Consider the following 23,022-nt stretch of genomic DNA (forward strand, 5'->3'; position numbering starts at 1 on the left):
AATGTGGTACATCTACACAATGGAGTACTGCTCAGCTATTAAAAACAACGACTTCATGAAATTCTTAGGCAAATGGATAGAACTAGAAAATATCATCCCGAGTGAAGTGACCCAATCACAAAATAACACACATAGTATATACTCACTGATAAGTGGATATTAGACCAAAAGCTTGGAATAACTATGAAAAAAATTCACAGACCCTATGAAGCCCAAGAAGAAGGAATACCAAAATGTGGATGCTTCACTCCTTCTTAGAAGGGAGAATACAATACTCATGGGAGGGAATACAGGGACAAAGAGTGAAGCAGGGATTGAAGAAAAAGTCATCCAAAGACTGCCCCACCTGGGGATCCATCCCACATGCAGCCACCAAACACAATTACTATTGCTGATAACAAGAAGTGCTTGCTGACAGGAACCTGATATGGATGTCTCCTGAGAGGCTCTGCCAGAACCTTATTAATACAGAACCTTATTAATACAGAGCCTTATTAATACAATGGTTGCAGCTAACCATTGGACTAAACACACGGACCCCAGTGGAGAAGTTAGGAAAAGGACTGAAGGAACTGAAGGGGCTTGCGATCTCATAGAAATAAAACACTCTCAACCAACAAAAGCCCCCAGAATTCCCAGGGACTAAACCACCAACCAATGAGTATACATATAGGGAACCATGGCTCCAGTCGCCTATGTAGCGGAGAATGGTATTGTCCAGCATCAATTGGTCCTGTGAAGGCTTATTTCACTAGTGTAGGGAATGTCAAGGTGTTGAGGTGGAAGTCCATGAGTGGGGGTGGGAGCATATTCATAGAAGCAGGGGGAGGAGAAAAGGGTAATGGGAGGGGGAAGGAAATAACATTTGAAATGTAAATACATAGAATATCCAATAAATTTTTTTTTAAAAACGAGAAAATTAAAAAAGGAAGGATGTTTTCTGAGAAGTGGTGAGTAAAGAACTTTTTCAACAATGAAAAGTTTTGTTTAAAAAAATGAGTATAAATGGTTTTATGTGCCTATACATATGAGTCAGTGCAATGCAGATGTGAGCTCTTATGTGCTGCTTCTCAGAGTTATTGGCTCAAATATGATTTATGCTTCTTCATTTCATAAGTTAATTGTTTAATATTTTAAGAAGAATAAGCACAAGACTTGGGTATTTAAGTCAAGTCAGTTTTGACATGGGAAGATAAAATATCATTAATGCCTGAATTGTGGTAATTTTAAAAAGAAATTTAATTAAACAATTTTACATTATCCTGACCAAGGTCAAGCAAACTGCCCTAGAAAGTAATTGGAACTCACTTTTCCATCAACTACACAAGACTACTACTTAGTGTACAGCTTTTGAGGAGAGATGTAAGTTAACATCTAACCCTACCTGGAATTTGCACTAACTGTCAAAAGAATCATTCATGTCACATTGGAGTTGAACTTTCCTAAAGTTGTCAGAATCTGGCTTTCCATGATCCTATTATATTAGACTGAAAAGTGACCACAGACATGATGCAAACCTTGATTCAGAGCATTATCTGTGACTACAGTCTCAGACAATCTGAGTCATAGACAAAAACATACTCAAAGAAAGGAATATGTGTATATGATAATCAATAGGTATACTCAAACCTAATTAGAGATTCTTCTGAGCCCTGCAAACACTGTCCAGTTGGGAAATGGATTGCTAGGTGTGCTGTATATGACACACTCAACCTCGAATTGGCAAATTGTGTGAGATGCAGTTATTCTATACACTAGTGCTATTTTTGGAGACACATTAAAATTGAAAAACCCTGAATAATTTCACTTGATAAGTGAGTTTTATGATGGGAAGAAAGGATATACACTAATACTCATATGTCAATGTTAAAATATTACTGAATACATTATTTTTAAATCCCAATGTTTACCATCATAGGCAGAAAAGAATTTTCTTCTTGCAAAGAACTCTAATTAGGGCTCCCTTTATGTCTCTGTTCCTCAGGCTGTAGATGAAGTTGTTTATGAGGTTTAATAGTTCTCTGGTGGAATTTTTTGGGTAACGTCAGTATACTATCATATCATCTGCAAATAGTGATGTTTTTACTTCTTCCTTTCCAATTTGTACTCCTTTGGCATTCTTTTGTTGTGCAGTAGCTCTGGCTAGAACTTCGAGTATTATAATGAATAAGTAGGGGTAGATTGGGCATCCTTGTCTCGTCCCTGATTTTACTGGGATTGCTTCAAGTTTTTCTCCATTTAGTTTGATGCTGGCTACTGGTTTCCTGTATATTGCTTTTACTATGTTTAAATATGGGCCTTGAATTCCTTATCTTTCCAGGACTTTTAACATGAAGGGGTGTTGAGTTTTGTTGAACGGTCTCTCAGAATCTAATGAAATGCTTGTATGTTTTTTTCTTTGAGTTTGTTTACATAGTGGATTATGTTGATGGATTTCTGTATATTTAACCAATCCTGTATCCCTTGATCATGATGAATGATCGTTTTGATGTGTTCTAGGATTTGGTTTGTGAGAATTTTATTGAGTATTTTTGTGTCGATATTTGTAAGGGAATTTCATCTGAAGTTCTCTTTCTTTTTGGGTCTTTTTGTGGTTTAGCTATAAGCATAATTTTGCCTTCATAGAAAGAATTGGGTAGGGAAAACACCAAACCCCATCTGGAACCCTGGTGCACGGAAGCTCTGGGAAAGGGCAGCACAGATCTTCCTGGTTGTTGCCCCCGTGGAGAGCTCATAAGCAACACCCCACGAGCAAACTTGAGCCTCAGGACCACAGGTAAGACAAACCTTCCTGCTCCAAACAACCTGCTTGGTGAATTCAGGACACACAGAGGCAAAATTCCTCTAGGACCGAACACTTCCGGTTTTTAGCGGGATTCCCAAACCCGCGGATCCCTGCCCGCAGCAGCTCACTGCTCCCAAACACCATGGGAGAGAGAGCTCACAGCCTGGACAGGTGGGCACTCCTGAGACTGCAGAGCAGAAGAGACCAACAACACTGCCCACCCCTGCCCACATCCCTGGCCCAAGAGGAAACTGTATATGGCCTCTGGGTTCCTGGAGATAAGGGCACAGCAGCAGCAGGTTCCCTGCGTCTGAGACACCGCCGGAACCTGAGGGGACCAACCAGATAAATAGATCTCTGCACCCAAATACCGTGGGAGGGAGAGCTAAACCTTCAGAGAAGCAGACACGCCTGGGAAACCAGAAGAGACTACACTCTGCCCACATCTCTGACTCCAGAGGAAAACACCAAATGCCATCTGGAACCCTGGTGCACGGAAGTTCCTGGAAAGGGTGGCGCAGATCTTCCTGGTTGCTGCCCCTGCGGAGAGCTCATAAGCAGCACCCCATGAGCAAACTTGAGCCTCGGGATCACAGGTAAGACAAACCTTCCTACTCCAAGCGACCTGCCTAGTGAACTCAAGACACAGGCCCACAGGAACAGCTGAAGACCTGCAGATAGGAAAAACTACACGCCCGAAAGCAGAACACTCTGTTCCCATAACTGGCTGAAAGAAAACAGGAAAACAGGTCTATAGCACTCCTGATACACAGGCTTATAGGACAGTCTAGCCACTGTCAGAAATAGCAGAAAAAGTAACACTAGAGATAATCTGATGGTAAGAGGCAAGTGCAGGAACCCAAGCAACAGAAACCAAGTCTACATGGCATCATCGGAGCCCAATTCTCCCACCAAAGCGAACACTGAATATCCAAACACACTAGAAAAGCAAGATCTAGTTTCAAAATCATATTTGATCATGATGCTGGAGGACTTCAAGAAAGACATGAAGAACTCCCTTAGAGAAACACAGGAAAACATAAACAAGTAGAAGTCTACAGAGAGGAATCACAAAAATCCCTGAAAGAATTCCAGGAAAACACAATCAAACAGTTGAAGGAATTAAAAATGGAAATAGAAGCAATCAAGAAAGAACACATGGAAACAACCCTGGATATAGAAAACCAAAAGAAGAGACAAGGAGCTGTAGATACCAGCTTCACCAACAGAATACAAGAGATAGAAGAGAGAATCTCAGGAGCAGAAGATTCCATAGAAATCAACTCAACTGTCAAAGATAATGTAAAGCGGAAAAAGCTACTGGTCCAAAACATACAGGAAATCCAGGACTCAATGAGAAGATCAAACCTAAGGATAATAGGTATAGAAGAGAGTGAAGACTCCCAGCTCAAAGGACCAGTAAATATCTTCAACAAAATCATAGAAGAAAACTTCCCTAACCTAAAGAAAGAGATACCCATAAGCATACAAGAAGGCTACAGAACTCCAAATAGATTGGACCAGAAAGGAAATTCCTCCTATCACATAATAGTCAAAACACCAAAGCGCAAAATAAAGAAAGAATATCAAAAGCAGTAAGGGAAAAAGGTCAAGTAACATATAAAGGTAGAGCTATCAGAATTACACCAGACTTTTCACCAGAGACTATGAAAGCCTGAAGATCCTGGACAGATGTCATACAGACCCTAAGAGAACACAAATGCCAGTCCAGGTTACTGAATCCTGCAAAACTCTCAATTAACATATATGGAGAAACCAAGATATTCCATGACAAAACCAAATTTATGCAATATCTTTCTACAAATCCAGCCCTACAAAGAATAATAAATGGTAAAGCCCAATATAAGGAGGCAAACTACACCTTAGAAAAAGCAAGAAACTAATCGTCTTGGCAACAAAACAAAGAGAAGAAAAACACACAAACATAACCTCATATCCAAATATGAATATAACAAGAAGCAATAATCACTATTCCTTAAAATCTATCAACATCAATGATCTCAACTCCCCAATAAAAAGACATAGATTGACAAACTGGATACGCAACGAGGACCCTGCATTCTGCTGCCTAAAGGAAACACACCTCAGAGAAAAAGACAGACACTATCTCAGAGTGAAAGGCTGGAAAACAACTTTCCAAGCAGATGGTCGGAAAAAGCAAGCTGGAGTAGTCATTCTAATATCAAATAAAATCAGTTTTCAACTAAAAGTCATCAAAAAAGATAAGGAAGGACACTTCATATTCATCAAAGGAAAAATCCACCAAGATGAACTCTCAGTCCTAAATATCTATGCCCCAAATACAAGGGCACCTAAATACGTAAAAGAAGCCTTATTAAAGCTCAAAACATACATTGAACCTCACACAATAATAGTGGGAGATTTCAACACCCCACTCTCATCAACGGACAGATCATGGAAACAGAAATTAAACAGAGACGTAGACAGACTAAGATAAGTCATGAACCAAATGGACTTAACAGATATTTATAGAACATTCTATCCTAAAGTAAAAGGATATACATTCTTCTCAGCTCCTCATGGTACTTTCTCCAAAATTGACCATATAATTGATCAAAAAAAGGCCTCAACAGGTACAGAAAGATAGAAATAATCCCATGCGTGCTATCAGACCACCATGGCCTAAAGCTGGTCTTCAATAACAATAAGGGAAGAACGCCCATATATGCGTGGAAGTTGAACAATGCTCTACTCACCGATAACCTGGTCAAGGAAGAAATAAAGAAAGAAATTAAAGACTTCTTAGAATTTAATGAAAATGAAGGTACAACATACCCAAACTTATGGGACACAATGAAAGCTGTGCTAAGAGGAAACTCATAGCACTGAGTGCCTGCAGAAAGAAACAGGAAAGAACACATGTCAGCAGCTTGACAGCACACCTAAAAGCTCTAGAACAAAAAGAAGCAAATACATCCAGGAGGAGTAGAAGACAGGGAATAATCAAACTCAGAGCTGAAATCAACCAAGTAGAAACAAAAAGGACCATAGAAAGAATCAACAGAACCAAAAGTTGGTTCTTTGAGAAAATCAACAAGATAGATAAACCCTTAGCCAGACTAACGAGAGGACACAGAGTGTATCCAAATTAACAAAATCAGAAATGAAAAGGGAGACATAACTACAGAATCAGAGGAAATTCAAAAAATCATCAGATCTTACTATAAAAGCCTATATTCAACAAAACTTGAAAATCTGCAGGAAATGGACAATTTCCTAGACAGATACCAGGTACCAAAAGTTAAATCAGGAACAGATAAACCAGTTAAACAACCCCATAACTCCTAAGGAAATAGAAGCGGTCATTAAAGGTCTCCCAACCAAAAAGAGCCCAGGCCGAGACGGGTTTAGTGCAGAATTCTATCAGACCTTCATAGACGACCTCATACCAATACTATCCAAACTATCCCACAAAATTGAAACAGATGGAGCACTACCGAATTCCTTCTATGAAGCCACAATTACTCTTATACCTAAACCACACAAAGACCCAACAAAGAAAGAGAACTTCAGACCAATTTCCCTTATGAATAGCGACACACAAATACTCAATAAAATTCTGGCAAACCGAATCCAAGAGCACATCAAAACAATCATCCACCATGATCAAGTAAGCTTCATCCCAGGCATGCAGGGATGGTTTAATATACGGAAAACCATCAACGTGATCCATCATATAAACAAACTGAATGAACAAAACCACATGATCATTTCCCTAGATGCTGAGAAAGCATTTGACAAAATTCAACACCCCTTCATGATAAAAGTCCTGGAAAGAGTAGGAACTCAAGGGCCATACCTAAACATAGTAAAAGCCATATACAGCAAACCAGTTTCTAACATTAAACTAAATGGAGAGAAACTTGAAGCAATCCCACTAAAATCAGGGACTAGACAAGGCTGACCACTCTCCCCCTACTTATTCAATATAGTTCTTGAAGTTCTAGCCAGAGCAATCAGACAACAAAAGGAGGTCAAGGGGATACAGACTGGAAAAGAAGAAGTCAATATATCACTATTTGCAGATGATATGATAGTATATTTAAGTGATACCAAAAGTTCCACCAGAGAACAACTAAAGCTGATAAACAACTTCAGCAAAGTGGCTGGATATAAAATTACCTCAAATAAATCAGTAGCCTTCCTCTACACAAAAGAGAAACAAGCCGAGAAAGAAATTAGGGAAACGACATCCTTCATAACAGACCCAAATAATATAAAGTACCTTGGTGTGACTTTAACCAAGCAAGTAAAAGATTTGTACAATAAGAACTTCAAGCCTCTGAAGAAGGAAATTGAAGAAGACTTCAAAAGATGGAAAGATCTCCCATGCTCATGGATTGCCAGGATTAATATAGTAAAAATGGCCATTTTACCAAAAGCAATGTACAGATTCAATGCAATCCCCATCAAAATACCCATCATTTCTTCAAAGAGTTAGACAGAACAATTTGCAAATTCATCTGGAATAACAAAAAACCCAGGATAGCTAAAACTATCCTCAACAATAAAAGGACTTCAGGGGGAATCACTATCCCTGAACTCAAGCAGTATTACAGAGCAATAGTGATAAAAACTGCATGGTATTGGTACAGAAACAGACAGATAGACCAATGGAACAGAATTGAAGACCCAGAAATGAACCCAAACACCTATGGTCACTTGATTTTTGACAAAGGAGCCAAAACTATCAAATGGAAAAAAGATAGCATTTTCAGCAAATGGTGCTGGTTCAACTAGAGGTCAACATGTAGAAGAATGCAGATCGATCCATGCTTATCTCCCTGTACAAAGCTTAAGTCCAAGTGGATCAAGGACCTCCACATCAAACCAGAGACACTCAAACTAATAGAAGTAAAACTAGGGCAGCATCTCGAACACATGGGCACTGGAAAAAATTTCCTGAACAAAACACCAATGGCTTATGCTCTAAGATCCAGAATCGACAAATGGGATCTCATAAAACTGCAAAGCTTCTGTAAGGCAAAGGACACTGTGGTTAGGACAAAACGGCAACCAACAGATTGGGAGAAGATCTTTACCAATACTACAACAGATAGAGGCCTTATATCCAAAATATACAAAGAACTCAAGAAATTAGACTGCAGAGACAAATAACCCTATTAAAAAATGGGGTTCATAGCTAAACAAAGAATTCACATCTGAGGAATGCTGAATGGCTGAGAACCACCTAAATAAATGTTCAACATCTTTAGTCATAAGGGAAATGCATATCAATACACAGTGAGATTTCACCTCACACCAGTGAGAATGGCTAAGATCAAAAACTCAGGTGACAGCAAATGCTGGCGAGGATGTGGAGAAAGAGGAACACTCCTCCATTGTTGGTGGGGTTGCAGACTGGTACAACCATTCTGGAAATCAGTCTGGAGGTTCCTTAGAAAATTGGACATTGGATTACCTGAGGAACCAGCTATACCTCTCTTGGGCATATACCCAAAAGATGTCCCAACATATAAAAAAGACACATGCTCCACTATGTTCATAGCAGCCTTATTTATAATAGCCAGAAGCTGGAAAGAACCCAGATGTCCTTCAACAGAGGAATGGATACAGAAATGTGGTACATCTACACAATGGAATATTACTCAGCTATCAAAAACAATGCCTTTATGAAATTCATAGACAAATTTTTGGAACCGGAAAATATCATCCTGAGTGAGGTAACCCAATCACAGAAAAACACATGGTATGCACTCATTGATAAGTGGCTATTAGCCCAAATGCTTGAATTACCCTAAATGCATAGAACACATGAAACTCAAGATGGAATGATCAAAATGTGAATGCTTCACTCCTTCTTTAAAAGGCGAACAAGAATACCCTTGGCAGGGAATAGAGAGGCACAGATTAAAACAGAGACAGAAGAAACACCCATTCAGAGGCTGCCCCACATGTGGCCCATACATATACAGCCACCCAATTAGAAAATATGAATGAAGCAAAGAAGTGCAGGCCGACAGGAGCTGGATGTAGATCTCTCCTGAGAGACACAGCCAGAATACAGTAAATACAGAGGTGAATGCCAGCAGCAAACCACTGAACTGTGAACAGGACCCCTGGTGAAGGAATCAGAGAAGGAACTGGGTGAGCTTGAAGGGGCTTGAGACCCCATATGAGCAACAATGCCAAGCAACCAGAACTTCCAGGGACTAAGCCACTACCTAAAGAGTATACATGGACTGACCCTGGACTCTGACCTCATAGATAGCAGTGAATATTCCTAGTAAGATCATCAGTGGAAGGGGAAGCCCTTGATCCTGCTAAGACTGAACCCCAGTGAACGTGATTGTTGGGGGGAGGGTATCAATTGGGGGAGGATGGGGAGGGGAACACCCATAAAGAAGGGGAGGGGAAACGTTAGGGGGATGTTGGCCAGGAAACCGGGAAAGGGAATAACACTCGAAATGTAAATTAGAAATACTCAAGTTAATAAAAAAAATAAATAAAAAAGAATGAATTGGGTAGTGCTTCTTCTGTTTCTATTTTATGAAATACTTTGCACAGTCTTGGTATTAGGTCTTCTATGAAGGTCTGATAGAATTCTGTACTAAACCAATCTGGTCCCACAGTACTTTCAGACAGGAACAATCATGGGTCAGATCTTTGACTGTGGGATGGCAAACCAATCCCTCACTTGTAGTCCAGTATTTCTTCTGTAGGTGAGCTCTACAAATTCCCTGTCTCTAGTGTAGAACATTTCATCTAACGTCCCTCCTTTTGACTCCTTTGTCATTCTTGGAAACATTGGTTTATACCAGGTTATTATATTGTTAATAAATATAGAAACAAAACTTTTCCTTTATTGAACAAGGCCATAAAATTATAAGTAACAACTGCAATTTATCCTAAGCTTGATTTATCAGGCTTACACTCATCTGTAAGTATTATGACTGAGCATTAAAAGGTATTAATGTATCTTAATGCAGGGCAATTTGCCTGGTTTGACTCATATTTTATCTATTCTCATTGTAAACATCCTGAAACTACAAAGTGCTGCCAGCCTGAGAAGAGGTTATTACATTCTTGGTTGGTTGTTTAAGTTAAAATGATTTGTAAAATTTTAGGAATGAGGACATTGGAATGATGAAAATAAAATCATTATTATCTTATGCTTAACCTGTAACCCTGGGCACACTAGAAAAATAAGTATGCCCAGGACTGTACCCCTTGAAATCATGAATGCTTTTGAATCTATATGAATAAAGAAAATTTCAGATTGCTAATCAGTCAGAAGTTGCAAAGCATCCTAATCTTGGTTTCTGAGTCTCACCTCCCCTCACCTGTTCCTTACATCTGCCCTGGAACCTGTTCACTCCAGGAGCTGGCCCCCACAATGAGAGCATGGAGCTTTAGTCAGTCATCATCTGTCACCAGGCAAGGGTCCTAGTGGTGGGACTGGGAGACCACCTGAGCCACAAATCCTATATCAGTCCTGCCTACAAGTTGTTCTGAGCCAATGTGGCTCAGAGATTAGTGGTGTTGCAAACAAATGACTGGTAAAACTTTGGCCCCTAGCCACTGGGATGAAGCTTATGCCTGACATTCTGTGGATGTCCAAGAACTGAGAGGTGGATAACTCAGAGATCTAGGATAGAATTGAATACAAATGACCAAAACAAAGTCAAAGAAATTATTCCTAATGATATTCTGCTATACCAATAGTGCCTAGCTTAATCATCATCAGAGAGGCTTTCTCTGGCAGTTGATTGGAGCACATGCCAATTAGGTAGAGCTCAGGGATCCCTTGAGAACATGGGGAGGAAAGATTTTCATAGATAGGAAGGTAGAAGACATGAAGAGAACATGGCACCCAGAAACAACTAAGCAGGTATACAGGGATTTCCAGACACTGAAGTGGCAATCACAGAGCCTGCATGGGTCTGCATTAGGTCCTCTGCGTACATACTGTGGTTGTTTAGTTTAGGTTTCTATGGGACTCCTAACAGTGGGAATGGGGGTATCTTTGCCTCTTTTCTCTGCTCTTGGGACCCTTTTCTTCCTCTTGAGTTGCCTCTTCCAGTATTGATATGAGGGATTGTGTGTAGCTTTATTGCATCTTGTTATGCTGTGTTTGGTTTGTAGCCATGAGAGGCTGTTCTTTTCTGGAGATAAAAAGAGGTTCAGTGGATCTGAGGGAGTGGGGAGCTTGTGGGGAGCCTAGAAAGAATAAAAGGTCGGTAGGCCGCACTTGGGATATATTGTATGAGAAAAGAATAAATAAAAAGAGAAGAAAAAATTACTGATCATTAACAAAGAAACATGCTGTATCATATATATATATTTGCAAAGTATACTGCACTCAACACAGAAATTTGTCTAGCATCACAAAATCTTGGTTTAGCAAGAATGTAAGGAAGGGAGATCTGGTAATACAGTGGCTGTTACCTAATAATTTTCTAGAGTTACATGTGCAAAGCAGAGGGTGGCAATACTGAGTCACTCAGAGGCCCTTCTATAACAGAACCACTTTGCAAAAGTCCTGTTTAAAAAATAAAAATATTAAGTAGCATGTTCTTAATGTGGGTCTCATTGCAGAGCTCCATTTTATAATAATAATATACATATGTATACTAGTTAAATTTAAGTAGAAAATTCCATTGGCATCACTATAAAGAACTTTTCTTCCTGCAAAGGAGAGTTATCAAGGCATCTTTCACATCTCTGTTCCTCAGGCTGTAGATGAAGGGATTCAGCATGGGAGTCACCACTGTGCACATCATTGCCATGGCAGTCTCCTTCACTATAGAGCTATTTGTTGATGGACATAAGTACAGACCAAAAATTGTCCCATAGAATAGTGAGACCACAGACAAATGGGACCCACAAGTGGAGAAGATCTTGTGTAAAACATGTGCAGATGAAACATTTAGAATGGAGAAGACAATTTGCACATAGGACACAACAATGAGTAAGAATGGGATGATGCTAACAAGTCCTCCCATGATAAATATCATTAATTCATTAATATGAATGTCAGAGCAGGCCAACTTGAGCAGGGCAGATATGTCACAGAAAAAGTGGTGGATCACATTATCTTCACAGAATGACAATTTAGCCAAGAGTATGGTGTGCAACATGGAATACAGCAGAGTAAATGCCCAGGACAGTACCATCAGACACACACAGAGTTTGGTGCTCATGATGCTCATGTAATGAAGTGGGAAGCAGACAGCTACATAACGGTCATAGGCCATGACCAAAAGAAGGATGCTCTCCAGGTCTCCAAAAACTAATAAAAAGTACATTTGTGTCAGGCAGCCATCATAGGAGATGGATGTGTCCTGGCTCTGCATGTTCTGCAGCAACTTGGGCATTGTGACAGAAGAAAAGCAGAGATCAGAGAAGGACAAGTTGCTGAGAAACAAGTACATGGGTGTGTGGAGATGGGAGTCCAGGAGAATGAGGATGATGATGATGAAGTTTCCCAGGATTGTGGTGAGGTACATGGCCAGGAACAGGGCATAGAACAGGTGCTGGTGCTCTGGGGGGATGGGTAAGCCCAGGAGGATAAATTGGGAGATGACAGTTTGGTTGTTCATTATCATTCTTCCTTTCCAGGACCCTAATTAGAAAATATTCGTGTCCCTTAAGATTCAGGATAAAAGTGAACATATATCTAGGATATATATATATATATATATATACACATATATATATAGTGTGTGTGTATGTGTGTATATATATGCATATATATATATGTATTTACTACAATGGATTTATAGTCATCATAGTATTCAAAACTTTTAATGTCTATAATCATTACCATTATTAATATTTTCAACTTTTCTTTAATGAGGTTCAATTACTCATCCTTTCATAGAAAGTTCCATGACATTTTTACTGAGATCCAAAATGGACTAATGCTTTGCTCTCCTGATATATGCTTGTCCTAGGTGACTGTTTTTTGATCATTTTTATTTGCTCTCTGTTATTTTGTATACTGATGCTTTTGAAGAATGTGATTAAACTTTACCATTATAAATTTATATAAATATCATAAACATCTCACATTCTCCAATGCATTAGATTACCCTTTCAAACTCAAATGTGCATGTCCCTATTACATACAGATTTCTGTTTCACTATTAACTAATTATTTTCATTCCATTGCATGTATGACAGGCATCAGAATCTCAAAGCCCCAAGTGAAATTCATGTTTTCATTTTGTTGTTCTCTATAGGATCCCACATTCTCCTCCCTCTCCAGTCTCCCATAGAATAATGGAAGCAATTCAGATTTGAGTCAGAACTGTGTGTCCCTTAAAAACTGTCTTACATAACTCTAGAATTTTGTTGTGAACTGACAAGACAACAACTTATTTTCCTAAATGTCCCTAGCTCTTCTGAGTTTGAGTAAAAGTTTCCATTTGATGATCCTGCTTGCCCTTATTTTATTTTCAGACACAGGAACTAGTGGTTTCTGTTTTCACCACTTATATGCATTATCTTTACTTATATTCTGCTGTTGCTATCACTGCACCTGAGCTGCCCTGCATCCCAGAGAAGGCTAGATTCTGTATAACTTATTAAAACATTGTAATTATCCAGGACGTTTCTAGGAACAGTTTACCTCAGGGATCTTTAATGAAAACAAATTTTAGTCACCAATTTCTCCTTCCTACACTTATGGGAAGGTAAAATTTATACAACAACAAACAAACAAACAAACAAACAAAACAAAGAAAGAAGCAAAAACAGAGTCAAACAAGTCATGAAAAGTCGCAGAGTCATTCCTTATTTAGATAACAATCAAGGCTTCTGCTTGCCTGGATCCCACTTTATTATATGAAATCCTAGTTGTTATATAGATATTTCTTAAATGTCATTAAAATATTTAGACTTTGAGGAAATACTAATCATTTTATCACATGATATACTTCATGCAACAAGATGAAGGAATTAGGGGAAAAGGACAGATGGTTAGAGAAAAAGTTTGCATCTTCTTCTTCTTCAGTTGCAAGTGTGTGTAACTTCTACTCTTCTAAATAACGCCAATATTCTAGACCATTCCTTAAATGTTCCCATTATTAGTCTCTAACACTATGCATTCTTTTGTTTAAGTGACATGAATGGACACCCCCACCCACCCCAAACACATGCTATTCTCTGATTATGGACAAGACTGGCTAATGAATCAGTCACATTTCTTAAAGCTGACAAAACAGAAATGTCAAAAGATCTCAGCCACTTTTTCTGTGATACTATAACTTCGTTTGACTGTGTGCATCTTCACAGACTAACGGTGTTTATTGCAGCTGAATTCAGAGTTTGTGTACTTTGTCATTGTGGATTAGCATTACAGAAATAATGTAGGAAAAATTATGCACTATTTAAAAAGTTGATCTCTTTATTTGTTTCCGACAAGCCTTAAATATGCAACACTGCTACATTTGTGTTCTGAATACTGGGAGGACAGACAAGGGTTACCTTGTCCATTTTCTGCTTATGTAAATGAAAAGTACCCTTGTGTCCATGTTTGTGGACTTCCCTTCTGTTCAGAGGGTGTTTGTTGACAGATCATGAGGAAAAAGGAAGTAGAAGTGGTGAACAGGGTTCAAACATATGAGTATGACAGAAGGATAGTCAGAGATCACTGCAGTGAGACAAGTCTACTTTATTTATTGTTTCAGTATAGGGTATGCAAGAGCTTTTTAGGGTGGCAATCAGAAAGAGCTAATTGACCATAGCATCATGCTTGTGCAAAGGCTGATTGGTCACACTCAGCACCTAATTATCATGCAGGTGGGAAACTAGCTCAGGGCTTGTGTGCAGCCCTGAAACAGCACATGAAAAATTACAGGGGAATTGATTCTAACAATTGGCACACTTACATATCACCTTGAATTCTGTAGAATCCTTGAGCTTGTTTGAGGAGCTTTCATAGTATATTTACACGATCACCTAGATGATATTAACATCACACTTGAAGGACTACACTTGGCTGTTGTGACCTCATACAATACCAGTAAAACAGATTTGTGAACTTGTGGAGATAAAATATTATCATTCTGGGGAGAACATTGTTCAGAGCTTGTGAAGACTCCACTGATAAAAGTATAGTGAACACCCTTCAGCACAATAGCAATGAAGTCCATTTCCCAGGAATGCTCTTGTGTTGAAATGGTAGGATATTGAGTGAAAAAGGATATAATGAGTAATTATAATGAACCCATCAATATGAATGAGGTTATATGAGGACCATAATAATTATACAGTGTGTTGAAGTCTTGGAGACAGAAAAGAAGAATGTTATCATACCTGGAAAACTGTCTCACATCACACTGGCGATTTATGTGGATTCACATCAAGACACATGCTTATTTTCTTGAATGTACAGTTCTGCTGAGGTTGAGTAAAAATTTCTTGGTCAAGATTCTGTTAACTGTTATTTTATTTGCAGTCACAGGAACCACCAGCCATTGTAGTTGTCACCTATCTGCACTATCCCTACTTTCATACTCCTGTTATCACCTCTGTGCCTTGTGGGTCATGCATCCCAGAGGAGTCCAGATTCTGTATATCTCATTAAGGGCAAAGTAATTACCCAGGACCTTTTTTAAAGAAAAATTGACTTCAGGCATCTCTAGTGGAGACCAATTATACTCACCACTGCATATATTTCCTACACTGCGGGAAAGGTACAATTTGAAGAACAATAACAAACAAAACAAATAAATAAATAACAGCAATAAGAAAGACAAATTTGTAAAAAGATGTATATTTATTGTCTGTTCACAAGATGAAGAGAGATTCTGTTGACTGGAGTTCACTTTAATAGGCTGGGTAAGGAAGGGTGAATGAAAACCTCCTATTTTATCAGTCATTATTCTTTTTTTTTGACATTTTTTCACTTTATTAACTTGGGTATTTCTTACTTACATTTTGATTGTTATTCCCTTTACCGGTTGCCGGGCCAACATCCCCCTAGCCCCTCCCCCTTCCCTTCTCTATGGGTGTACCCCTCCCCATCCTCCCCCATAACCGCCCTCCTCCCAACAATCATGTTCACTGGGGTTTCAGTCTTGGCAGGACCAAGGACTTACCCTTCCACTGGTGCTCTTACTAGGCTATTCATTGCTACCTATGAGGTTGGAGCCCAGGGTCAGTCCATGTATATATAGTCTTTGGGTAGTGGCTTAGTCCCTGGAAGCTCTGGTCGGTTGGCGTTGTTGTTCATATGGGGTCTCAAGCTCCTTCAAGCTCTTTCAGTCCTTTCTAAGATTCCTTCAACTGGGGTCCCGTTCTCAGTTCAGTTGTTTAATGATGGCATTCGCCTATGTATTTGCGGTATTCTGGGTGTGTCTCTCAGAAGAGATCTACATCCGGTTCCTGTCGGCCTGCATTTCTTTGCTTCATCCATCTTATCTAGTTTGGTGGCTGTATATGTATGGGCCACAAGTGGGGCAGGCTCTGAATGGGTGTTCCTTCTGCCTCTGTTCCAAACTTTGCTTCCCTATTCCCTCCCAAGGGTATTCTTGTTCACTTTTTAAAGAAGTAGTGAAGCATTCATATTTTGGACATCCTTCTTGAATTTCAAGTGTTCTGTGCATCTAGGGTAATTCAAGCATTTGGACTAATATCCACTTATCAATGAGTGCATACCATGTGTGTTTTTCTGTGATTGGGTTACCTCACTCAGGATGATATTTTCCGGTTCCATCCATTTGCCTATGAATTTCATAAAGTCATTGTTTTTGATAGCAGAGTAGTATTCCATTGTGTAGATGTGCCACATTTTCTGTATCCATTCCTCTGTTGAAGGGCATCTGGGTTCTTTCCAGCTTCTGGCTATTATAAATAAGGCTGCTATGAACATAGTGGAACACGTGTCTTTTTTATATGTTGGGGCATCTTTTGGGTATATGCCCAAGAGAGATATAGCTGTGTCCTCAGGAAGTTCAATGTCCAATTTTCTGAGGAACCTCCAGACTGATTTCCAGAATGGTTGTACCAGTCTGCAATCCCACCAACAATGGAAGAGTGTTCCTCTTTCTCCACATCCTTGCCAGCATTTTCTGTCACCAGAGTTTTTGATCTTAGCCATTCTCACTGGTGTGAGGTGAAATCTCAGGGTTGTTTTGATTTGCATTTCCCTTATGACTAAAGATGTTGAACATTTCTTTAGGTATTTCTCAGCCATTCAGCATTCTTCAGCTGTGAATTCTTTTTTTAGCACTGAACCCCATTTTTTTTCCGGAGCTGAGGACCGAACTGGGGCCTTGCGCTTGCTAGGCAGGCGCTATACCAGTGAGCTAAATCCCCAACCCCTGAACCCCATTTTTTAATAGGGTTATTTGTCTCCCTGCAGTCTAACTTCTTGAGTTTTTTGTATATTTTGGAAATAAGCTCTCTATCAGTTGTAGGATTGGTAAAGATCTTTCCCGAAGCTGTTGGTTACCATTTTGTCCTAACAACGAGGTTGTTTGCCTTACAGAAGCTTTGCAGTTTTATGAGATCCCATTTGTCGATTCTTGATCTTAGAGCATAAGCCATTGGTGTTTTGTTCAGGAAACTTTCTCCAGTGCCCATGTGTTCGAGATGCTTCCCCAATTTTTCTTCTGTCAGTTTGAGTATATCTGGTTTGATGTGGAGGTCCTTGATCCACTTGGACTTAAGCTTTGTCCTGGGTGATAAACATGGACCAATCTGCATTCTTCTACATGTTGACCTCCAGTTGAACCAGCACCATTTGCTGAAAATGTTATTGTTTTTCCATTGGATGGTTTTGGCTCCTTTGTCAAAAATCAAATGAATATGGTTGTGTGGGATCATTTATGGGTCTTCAATTCTACTCCACTGGTGTATCTGTCTGTCTCTGTACCAATACCATGCAGTTTTTATCACTATTGCTCTGTAATACTGCTTGAGTTCAGGGATAGTGATTCCCCTGGAAGTCCTTTTATTGTTAAGGATAGTTTTAGCTATACTGGGTTTTTTGTTATTCCAGATGAATTTGCAAATTGTTCTGTCTAACTCTCTGAAGAATTGGATTGGTATTTTGATGGGGATTGCATTGAATCTGTAGATCGCTTTTGGTAAAACGGCCATTTTTACTATATTAATCCTGCCAATCCATGAGCATGGGAGATCTTTCCATCTTCTGAGATCCTTTTCAATTTCTTCCTTCAGGGGCTTGAAGTTCTTATCATACAGATATATCACTTGCTTGTTTAAAGTCACACCGAGGTATTTTATATTATTTGGGACTATTATGAAAGATGTTGTTTCCCTAATTTCTTTCTCAGCTTGTTTCTCTTTTACGTAGAGGAATGCTACTGATTTATTTTAGTTAATTTTATACCCAGCCACTTTGCTGAAGGTGTTTATCAGCTTTAGTAGTTCTCTGGTCGAACATTTGGGATCACTTAAATATACTACCATATCATCTGCAAATGGTGATATTTTTGTCTTCTTCTTTTCCCATCTGTATCCCTTTGATCTCCTATTGTTGTCTGATGCCTTTGGCTAGAACTTCCAGAACTATAATGAATAAGTAGGGAGGGAGTGGGCAGCCTTGTCTAGTCCCTGATTTTAGTGGGATTGCTTCAAGTTTCTCTGCACATAGTTTAATGTTAGCTACTGGTTTGCTGTATATGGCTTTTACTGTGTTTAGGTATGGCCCTTGAGTTCCTATTCTTTCCAGGACTTTTATCATGAAGGGGTGTTGAATTTTGTCAAATGCTTTCTCAGCATCTAATGAAATGATCATATGGTTTTATTCATTCAGTTTGTTTATATAATGGATCACGTTGATGGTTTTCCGTATATTAAACCATCCCTGCATGCCTGGGATGAAGCCTACTTGATCATGGTGGATGATTGTTTTGATGTGCTCTTGGATTCGGTTTTCCAGAATTTTCTTGAGTATTTTTGTGTCGATATTCATAAGGAAAATTGTTCTGAAGTTCTCTTTCTTTGTTGGGTCTTTGTGTGGTTTAGGTATAAGAGTAATTGTGGCTTCATAGAAGGAATTCAGTAGCACTCCGTCTGTTTCAATTTTGTGCAATAGTTTGGATAGTATTGGTTATGAGGTCTTCTATGAAGGTCTGATAGAACTCTGCACTGAACCCATCTGCACCTGGGCTCTTTTTGGTTGGGATACCTTTAATGACTGCTTCTATTTTGTTAGGAGTTATGGGTTGTTTAAATGTTTAGTCTCTTCCTGATTTAACTTTGGTACCTGGTATCTGTCTAGGAAATTGTCCATTTCCTGCAGATTTTTAAGTTTTGTTGAATATAGGCTTTTGTAATAGGATCTGATGATTTTTTGAATTTCCTCTGATTCTGTTTTTATGTCTCCCTCTGTATTTCTGATTTTGTTAATTTGGACACACTCTGTGTGTCCTCTGGTTAGTATGGCTAAGGGTTTATCTATCTTGTTGATTTTCTCAAAGACCAGCTTTTGGTTCTGTTGATTCTTTGTATGGTCCTTTTTGTTTCTACTTGGTTGATTACAGATCTGAGTTTGATTATTTCCTGTCTTCTACTCCTCCTGGATATATTTGCTTCTTTTTGTTCTAGAGCTTTTAGGTGTGCTGTCAAGCTGCTTATATATGCTTTCTCCTGTTTCTTTCTGCAGGCACTCAGAGATATGAGTTGTCCTCTTAGCACAGCTTTCATTGTGTCCCATAAGTTTGGGTATGTTGAACCTTCATTTTCCATAAATTCTAAGAAGTCTTTAATTTCTTTATTTCTTCCTTGACCAGGTTATCATTGAGTAGAGCATTGTTCAATTTCCATGTATATGTTGGCATTCTTCCCTTATTGTTATTGAAGACCAGCTTTAGCCCATGGTGGTCTGATAGGATGCATGGGATTATTTCCATCTTTCTGTCTGTTGAGGCCTGTTTTATGACCAATAATCTGGTCAATTTTGGAGAAAGTACCCTGAGGTGGTGAGAAGAAGGTATATCCTTTTGTTTTAGGGTAGGAGATTCTATAGCTATCTGTTAAGTCCATTTGGTTTATGACTTCTCTTAGTCTGTCTATGTCTCTGTTTAATTTCTGTTTCCATGATCTGTCCATTGATGAGAGTGAGGCGTTGAAATCTTCTACTATTATTGTGTGAGGTACAATGTGTGCTTTGAACTTTAGCAAGGTTTCTTTTATGTATGTAGATGCCCTTGTATTTGGAGCGTAGATATTCAGGATTGAGAGTTCATCTTGGTGAATTTTTCCTTTGATGAATATGAAATGTCCTTCCTTATCTTTTTTGATAATTTTTAGTTGAAAATCGATTTTATTCGATATTAGAATGGCTACTCCAGCTTGCTTCTTCGACCATTTGCTTGGAATGTTTTTTTCCAGCCTTTCGCTCTGAGGTAGTGTCTGTCTTTGTCTCTGAGGTGTGCTCCCTGTAGGCAGCAGAATGCAGGGTCCTCGTTGCGCATCCAGTTTGTCAATCTATGTCTTTTTATTGGGGAGTTGAGACCGTTGATGTTGAGAGATATTAAGTAATAGTGATTATTGCTTCCTGTTATATTCGTATTTGGATGTGAGATTATGTTTGTGTGTTTTTCTTCTCTTTGTTTTGTTGCCAAGACGATTAGTCTCTTGCTTTTTCTAGGGTGTAGCTTGCCTCCTTATATTGGGCTTTACCATTTATTATCCTTTGTAGGGCTGGATTTGTAGAAAGATATTGTGTAAATTTGGTTTTGTCATGGAATATCTTTGTTTCTCCATCTATGTTAATTGAGAGTTTTGCAGGATATAGTAACTTGGGCTGGCATTTGTGTTCTCTTAGGGTCTGTATGACATCTGTCCAGGACCTTCTAGCTTTCATAGTCTCTGATGAGAAGTCTGGTATAATTTTGATAAGTCTGCATTTATATGTTACTTGACCTTTTTCTCTTACTTCTTTTAATATTTTCTTTGTTCTGTGCATTTGGTGTTTTGACTATTATGTGATGGGAGGAATTTCTTTTCTGGTCCAATCTATTTGGAGTTTTGTAGGCTTCTTGAATGTTTATGGGCATCTCTTTCTTTAAGTTAGGGAAGTTTTCTTCTTTGATTTTGTTGAAGATATTTACTGGTCCTTTGAGTTGGGAGTCTTCTCTCTCTTCTATACCTATTATCCGCAGGTTTTTTCTTCTCATTGAGTCCTGGATTTCCTGTATGTTTTGGACCAATAGCTTTTTCCATTTTACATTATCTTTGACCATTGTGTCAATGATTTCTATGGAATCTTCTGCTTCTGAGATTCTCTCTTCTATCTCTTGTGTTCTGTTGGTGATGCTTGTGTCTACGGATCCTTGTCTCTTCCTTTGGTTTTCTATATCAAGGGTTGTTTCCCTTTGTACTTCTATTTCCATTTTTAATTCCTTCACCTGTTTGATTGTCTTTACCTGGAATTCTTTTAGGGATTTTTGTGATTCCTCTCTATGGGCTTCTACTTGTTTATTTAGGTTTTCCTGCGTTTCTCTAAGGGAGTTCTTTATGTCTTTCTTGAAGTCCTCCATCATCATGAGCAAATGTGATTTTAAATTTAGATCTTGCTTTTCTGGTGTGTTTGAATATTCAGTGTTTGCTTTGGTGGGAGTATTGGGCTCTGATGATGCAATGTAGTCTTGGTTTCTGTTGCTTGGGTTTGTATGCTTGCCTCTTGCCATCACATTATCTCTGGTGTTACCTTGTTCTGCTATTTCTGGCAGTGTCTAAACCGTCCTATAGGCCTGTGTGTCAGGAGTGCTGTGGACCTGTTTTCCTGTTTTCTTTCATCCAGTTATGGGAACAGAGTGTTCTGCTTTTGGGACTGTAGTGAAAGACATCCAGAGTGGGGAGACCCTCACTCAAGTCTTGGGATGATGCGACCCCCCAAGAACTCATGTGAGACTGTCCTTGCTGCAATAAATATGAGGTTTATTCATAGGAACCAGTGCACTGGGGTCGAGACTCATATCCCACGCAGGGGCAGTGGAGTTTGACCTCCAGTAACTAAGACAAGGGGAATTTAAAGGAAGAAACCTCAACCCAAGCGGGTAGGGAGGGCGTCATTGGAAAATGTCGAGAATACAGTGAATCACACGGAGGAGCTTCCTGTTTCTCAAGATTGTTTACTTTATGGTCCATCAGTTCCTGGGAGAAGCTTCCTGCTTCTCAAGATTATTCTCTAAGATTTTAATCTAACTTTATGGTCAGCTAGTACAGGTAGAGGGCAGGGCCTGGAATTTGAGGTATTTAGGGCTTTTTTAAACTTCTGACTTCTTAGCTGCATTTTTCATTCTTTCAGTAGTGTTTCCTGTCTACTGGTCTTCAGCTGTTCCTGTGGGCCTGTGTCCTGAGTCCACTAGACAGGTCGCTTGGAGCAGAACAGTTGGTCTTACCTGTGGTCCTGCAGCTGAAGTTGCTCGTTGGGGACTGCTTTTGAATTCTCCTTGAGGGCGGCAAACAGGAGGGTCTGTGTTGCCTTTTCCCAGGGCCCCCGTGCACCAGGGTCCCAGATGGTGTTAGGTGTTTTCCTCTAAAGTCAGAAATGTGGGCAGAGTGTAGTTTCTTCTGGATTCCCAGGCATGTCTGCCCCTCTGAAGGTTTAGCTCTCCCTCCCACAGGATTTGTGTGCAGAGAAATGTTGACCGGGTCCCTTCAGGTCTGGGCAGTGTCTGGACCACAGGGGACCTGCCGCTCGAGTGCCCTATATTCCGGTTCACAGAGGCCCTTTACAGTTTCCTCTTGGCCAGGGATGTGGGCAGGGGTGGGCAGTATTGGTGGTCTTTCCCATTCTGCAGTCTCAAGAGTGCCCACCTGTCCGGGAGGTGAGCTCTCTCTCTCCCAAGGGGTTTGGGAGCAGTGAGCTATGGGCAGGGATCAGCAAGTTTGGGGCTCCAGCTAAAAACCAGAAGCGTCTGGTCCCAGAGGAATTTTGCCTCTGTGTGTTCTGAATCTACCAGGCAGGTCACTTGGAGCAGATAAGTTGATATTACCTGTGGAATATGAACAATAGGGTTTCCTAGATAAAACCTGCATAATGATGATACCCTTCAATATGTTATGGATGGGGGCACATTTCACAATGAACTACAACAACCAATGGATGCTGAGATAGAGAGAAAGATATTTCTTTAAGGCTAAGATTCTGATAGGTTATCCAATCTCTATAGAGACCCCCTACCTAGATTTACTAACTCCTTCCCACATTGTATGATGTAAACACACTAAGGTCTGTGCATGTGGGT

The 23,022-nt window shown here is 39.5% G+C and overlaps 1 protein-coding gene and 1 pseudogene across 2 annotated transcripts; both read right to left on the bottom strand.

Annotated features, from left to right (window-relative positions):
• Olr1484-ps (olfactory receptor pseudogene 1484) lies at positions 1,913 to 1,993 on the bottom strand (annotated as a pseudogene).
• Or1e23 (olfactory receptor family 1 subfamily E member 23) lies at positions 1,913 to 12,396 on the bottom strand. 2 transcript variants are annotated; one of them, XM_087570558.1, is made up of 2 exons: positions 11,500 to 12,396; positions 1,913 to 1,963 (listed from the first exon to the last, which is right to left on the bottom strand). In XM_087570558.1, the coding sequence occupies exons 1-2, from the start codon at positions 12,394 to 12,396 to the stop codon at positions 1,913 to 1,915; spliced, it is 948 nt and encodes a 315-aa protein (XP_087426684.1).
• Between the last annotated feature and the right edge of the window lie 10,626 nt (positions 12,397 to 23,022).

Source organism: Rattus norvegicus, chromosome 10 (genome assembly GCF_021556685.1).
Source record: "Rattus norvegicus strain SHRSP/BbbUtx chromosome 10, alternate assembly SHRSP_T2T, whole genome shotgun sequence".
Classification (NCBI taxonomy): Eukaryota; Metazoa; Chordata; class Mammalia; order Rodentia; family Muridae; genus Rattus; species Rattus norvegicus.

Excerpts from the sequence above, each read along its gene's own strand:
- Or1e23 (XM_087570558.1), bottom strand. The coding sequence starts at position 12,396 with ATGATAATGAACAACCAAACTGTCATCTCCCAATTTATCCTCCTGGGC. Across the intron at positions 1,964-11,499 it reads GGAACAGAGATGTGAAAGAT|GGAGCCCTAATTAGAGTTCT; the intron begins GCCTTGATAACT and ends AGAGACATAAAG.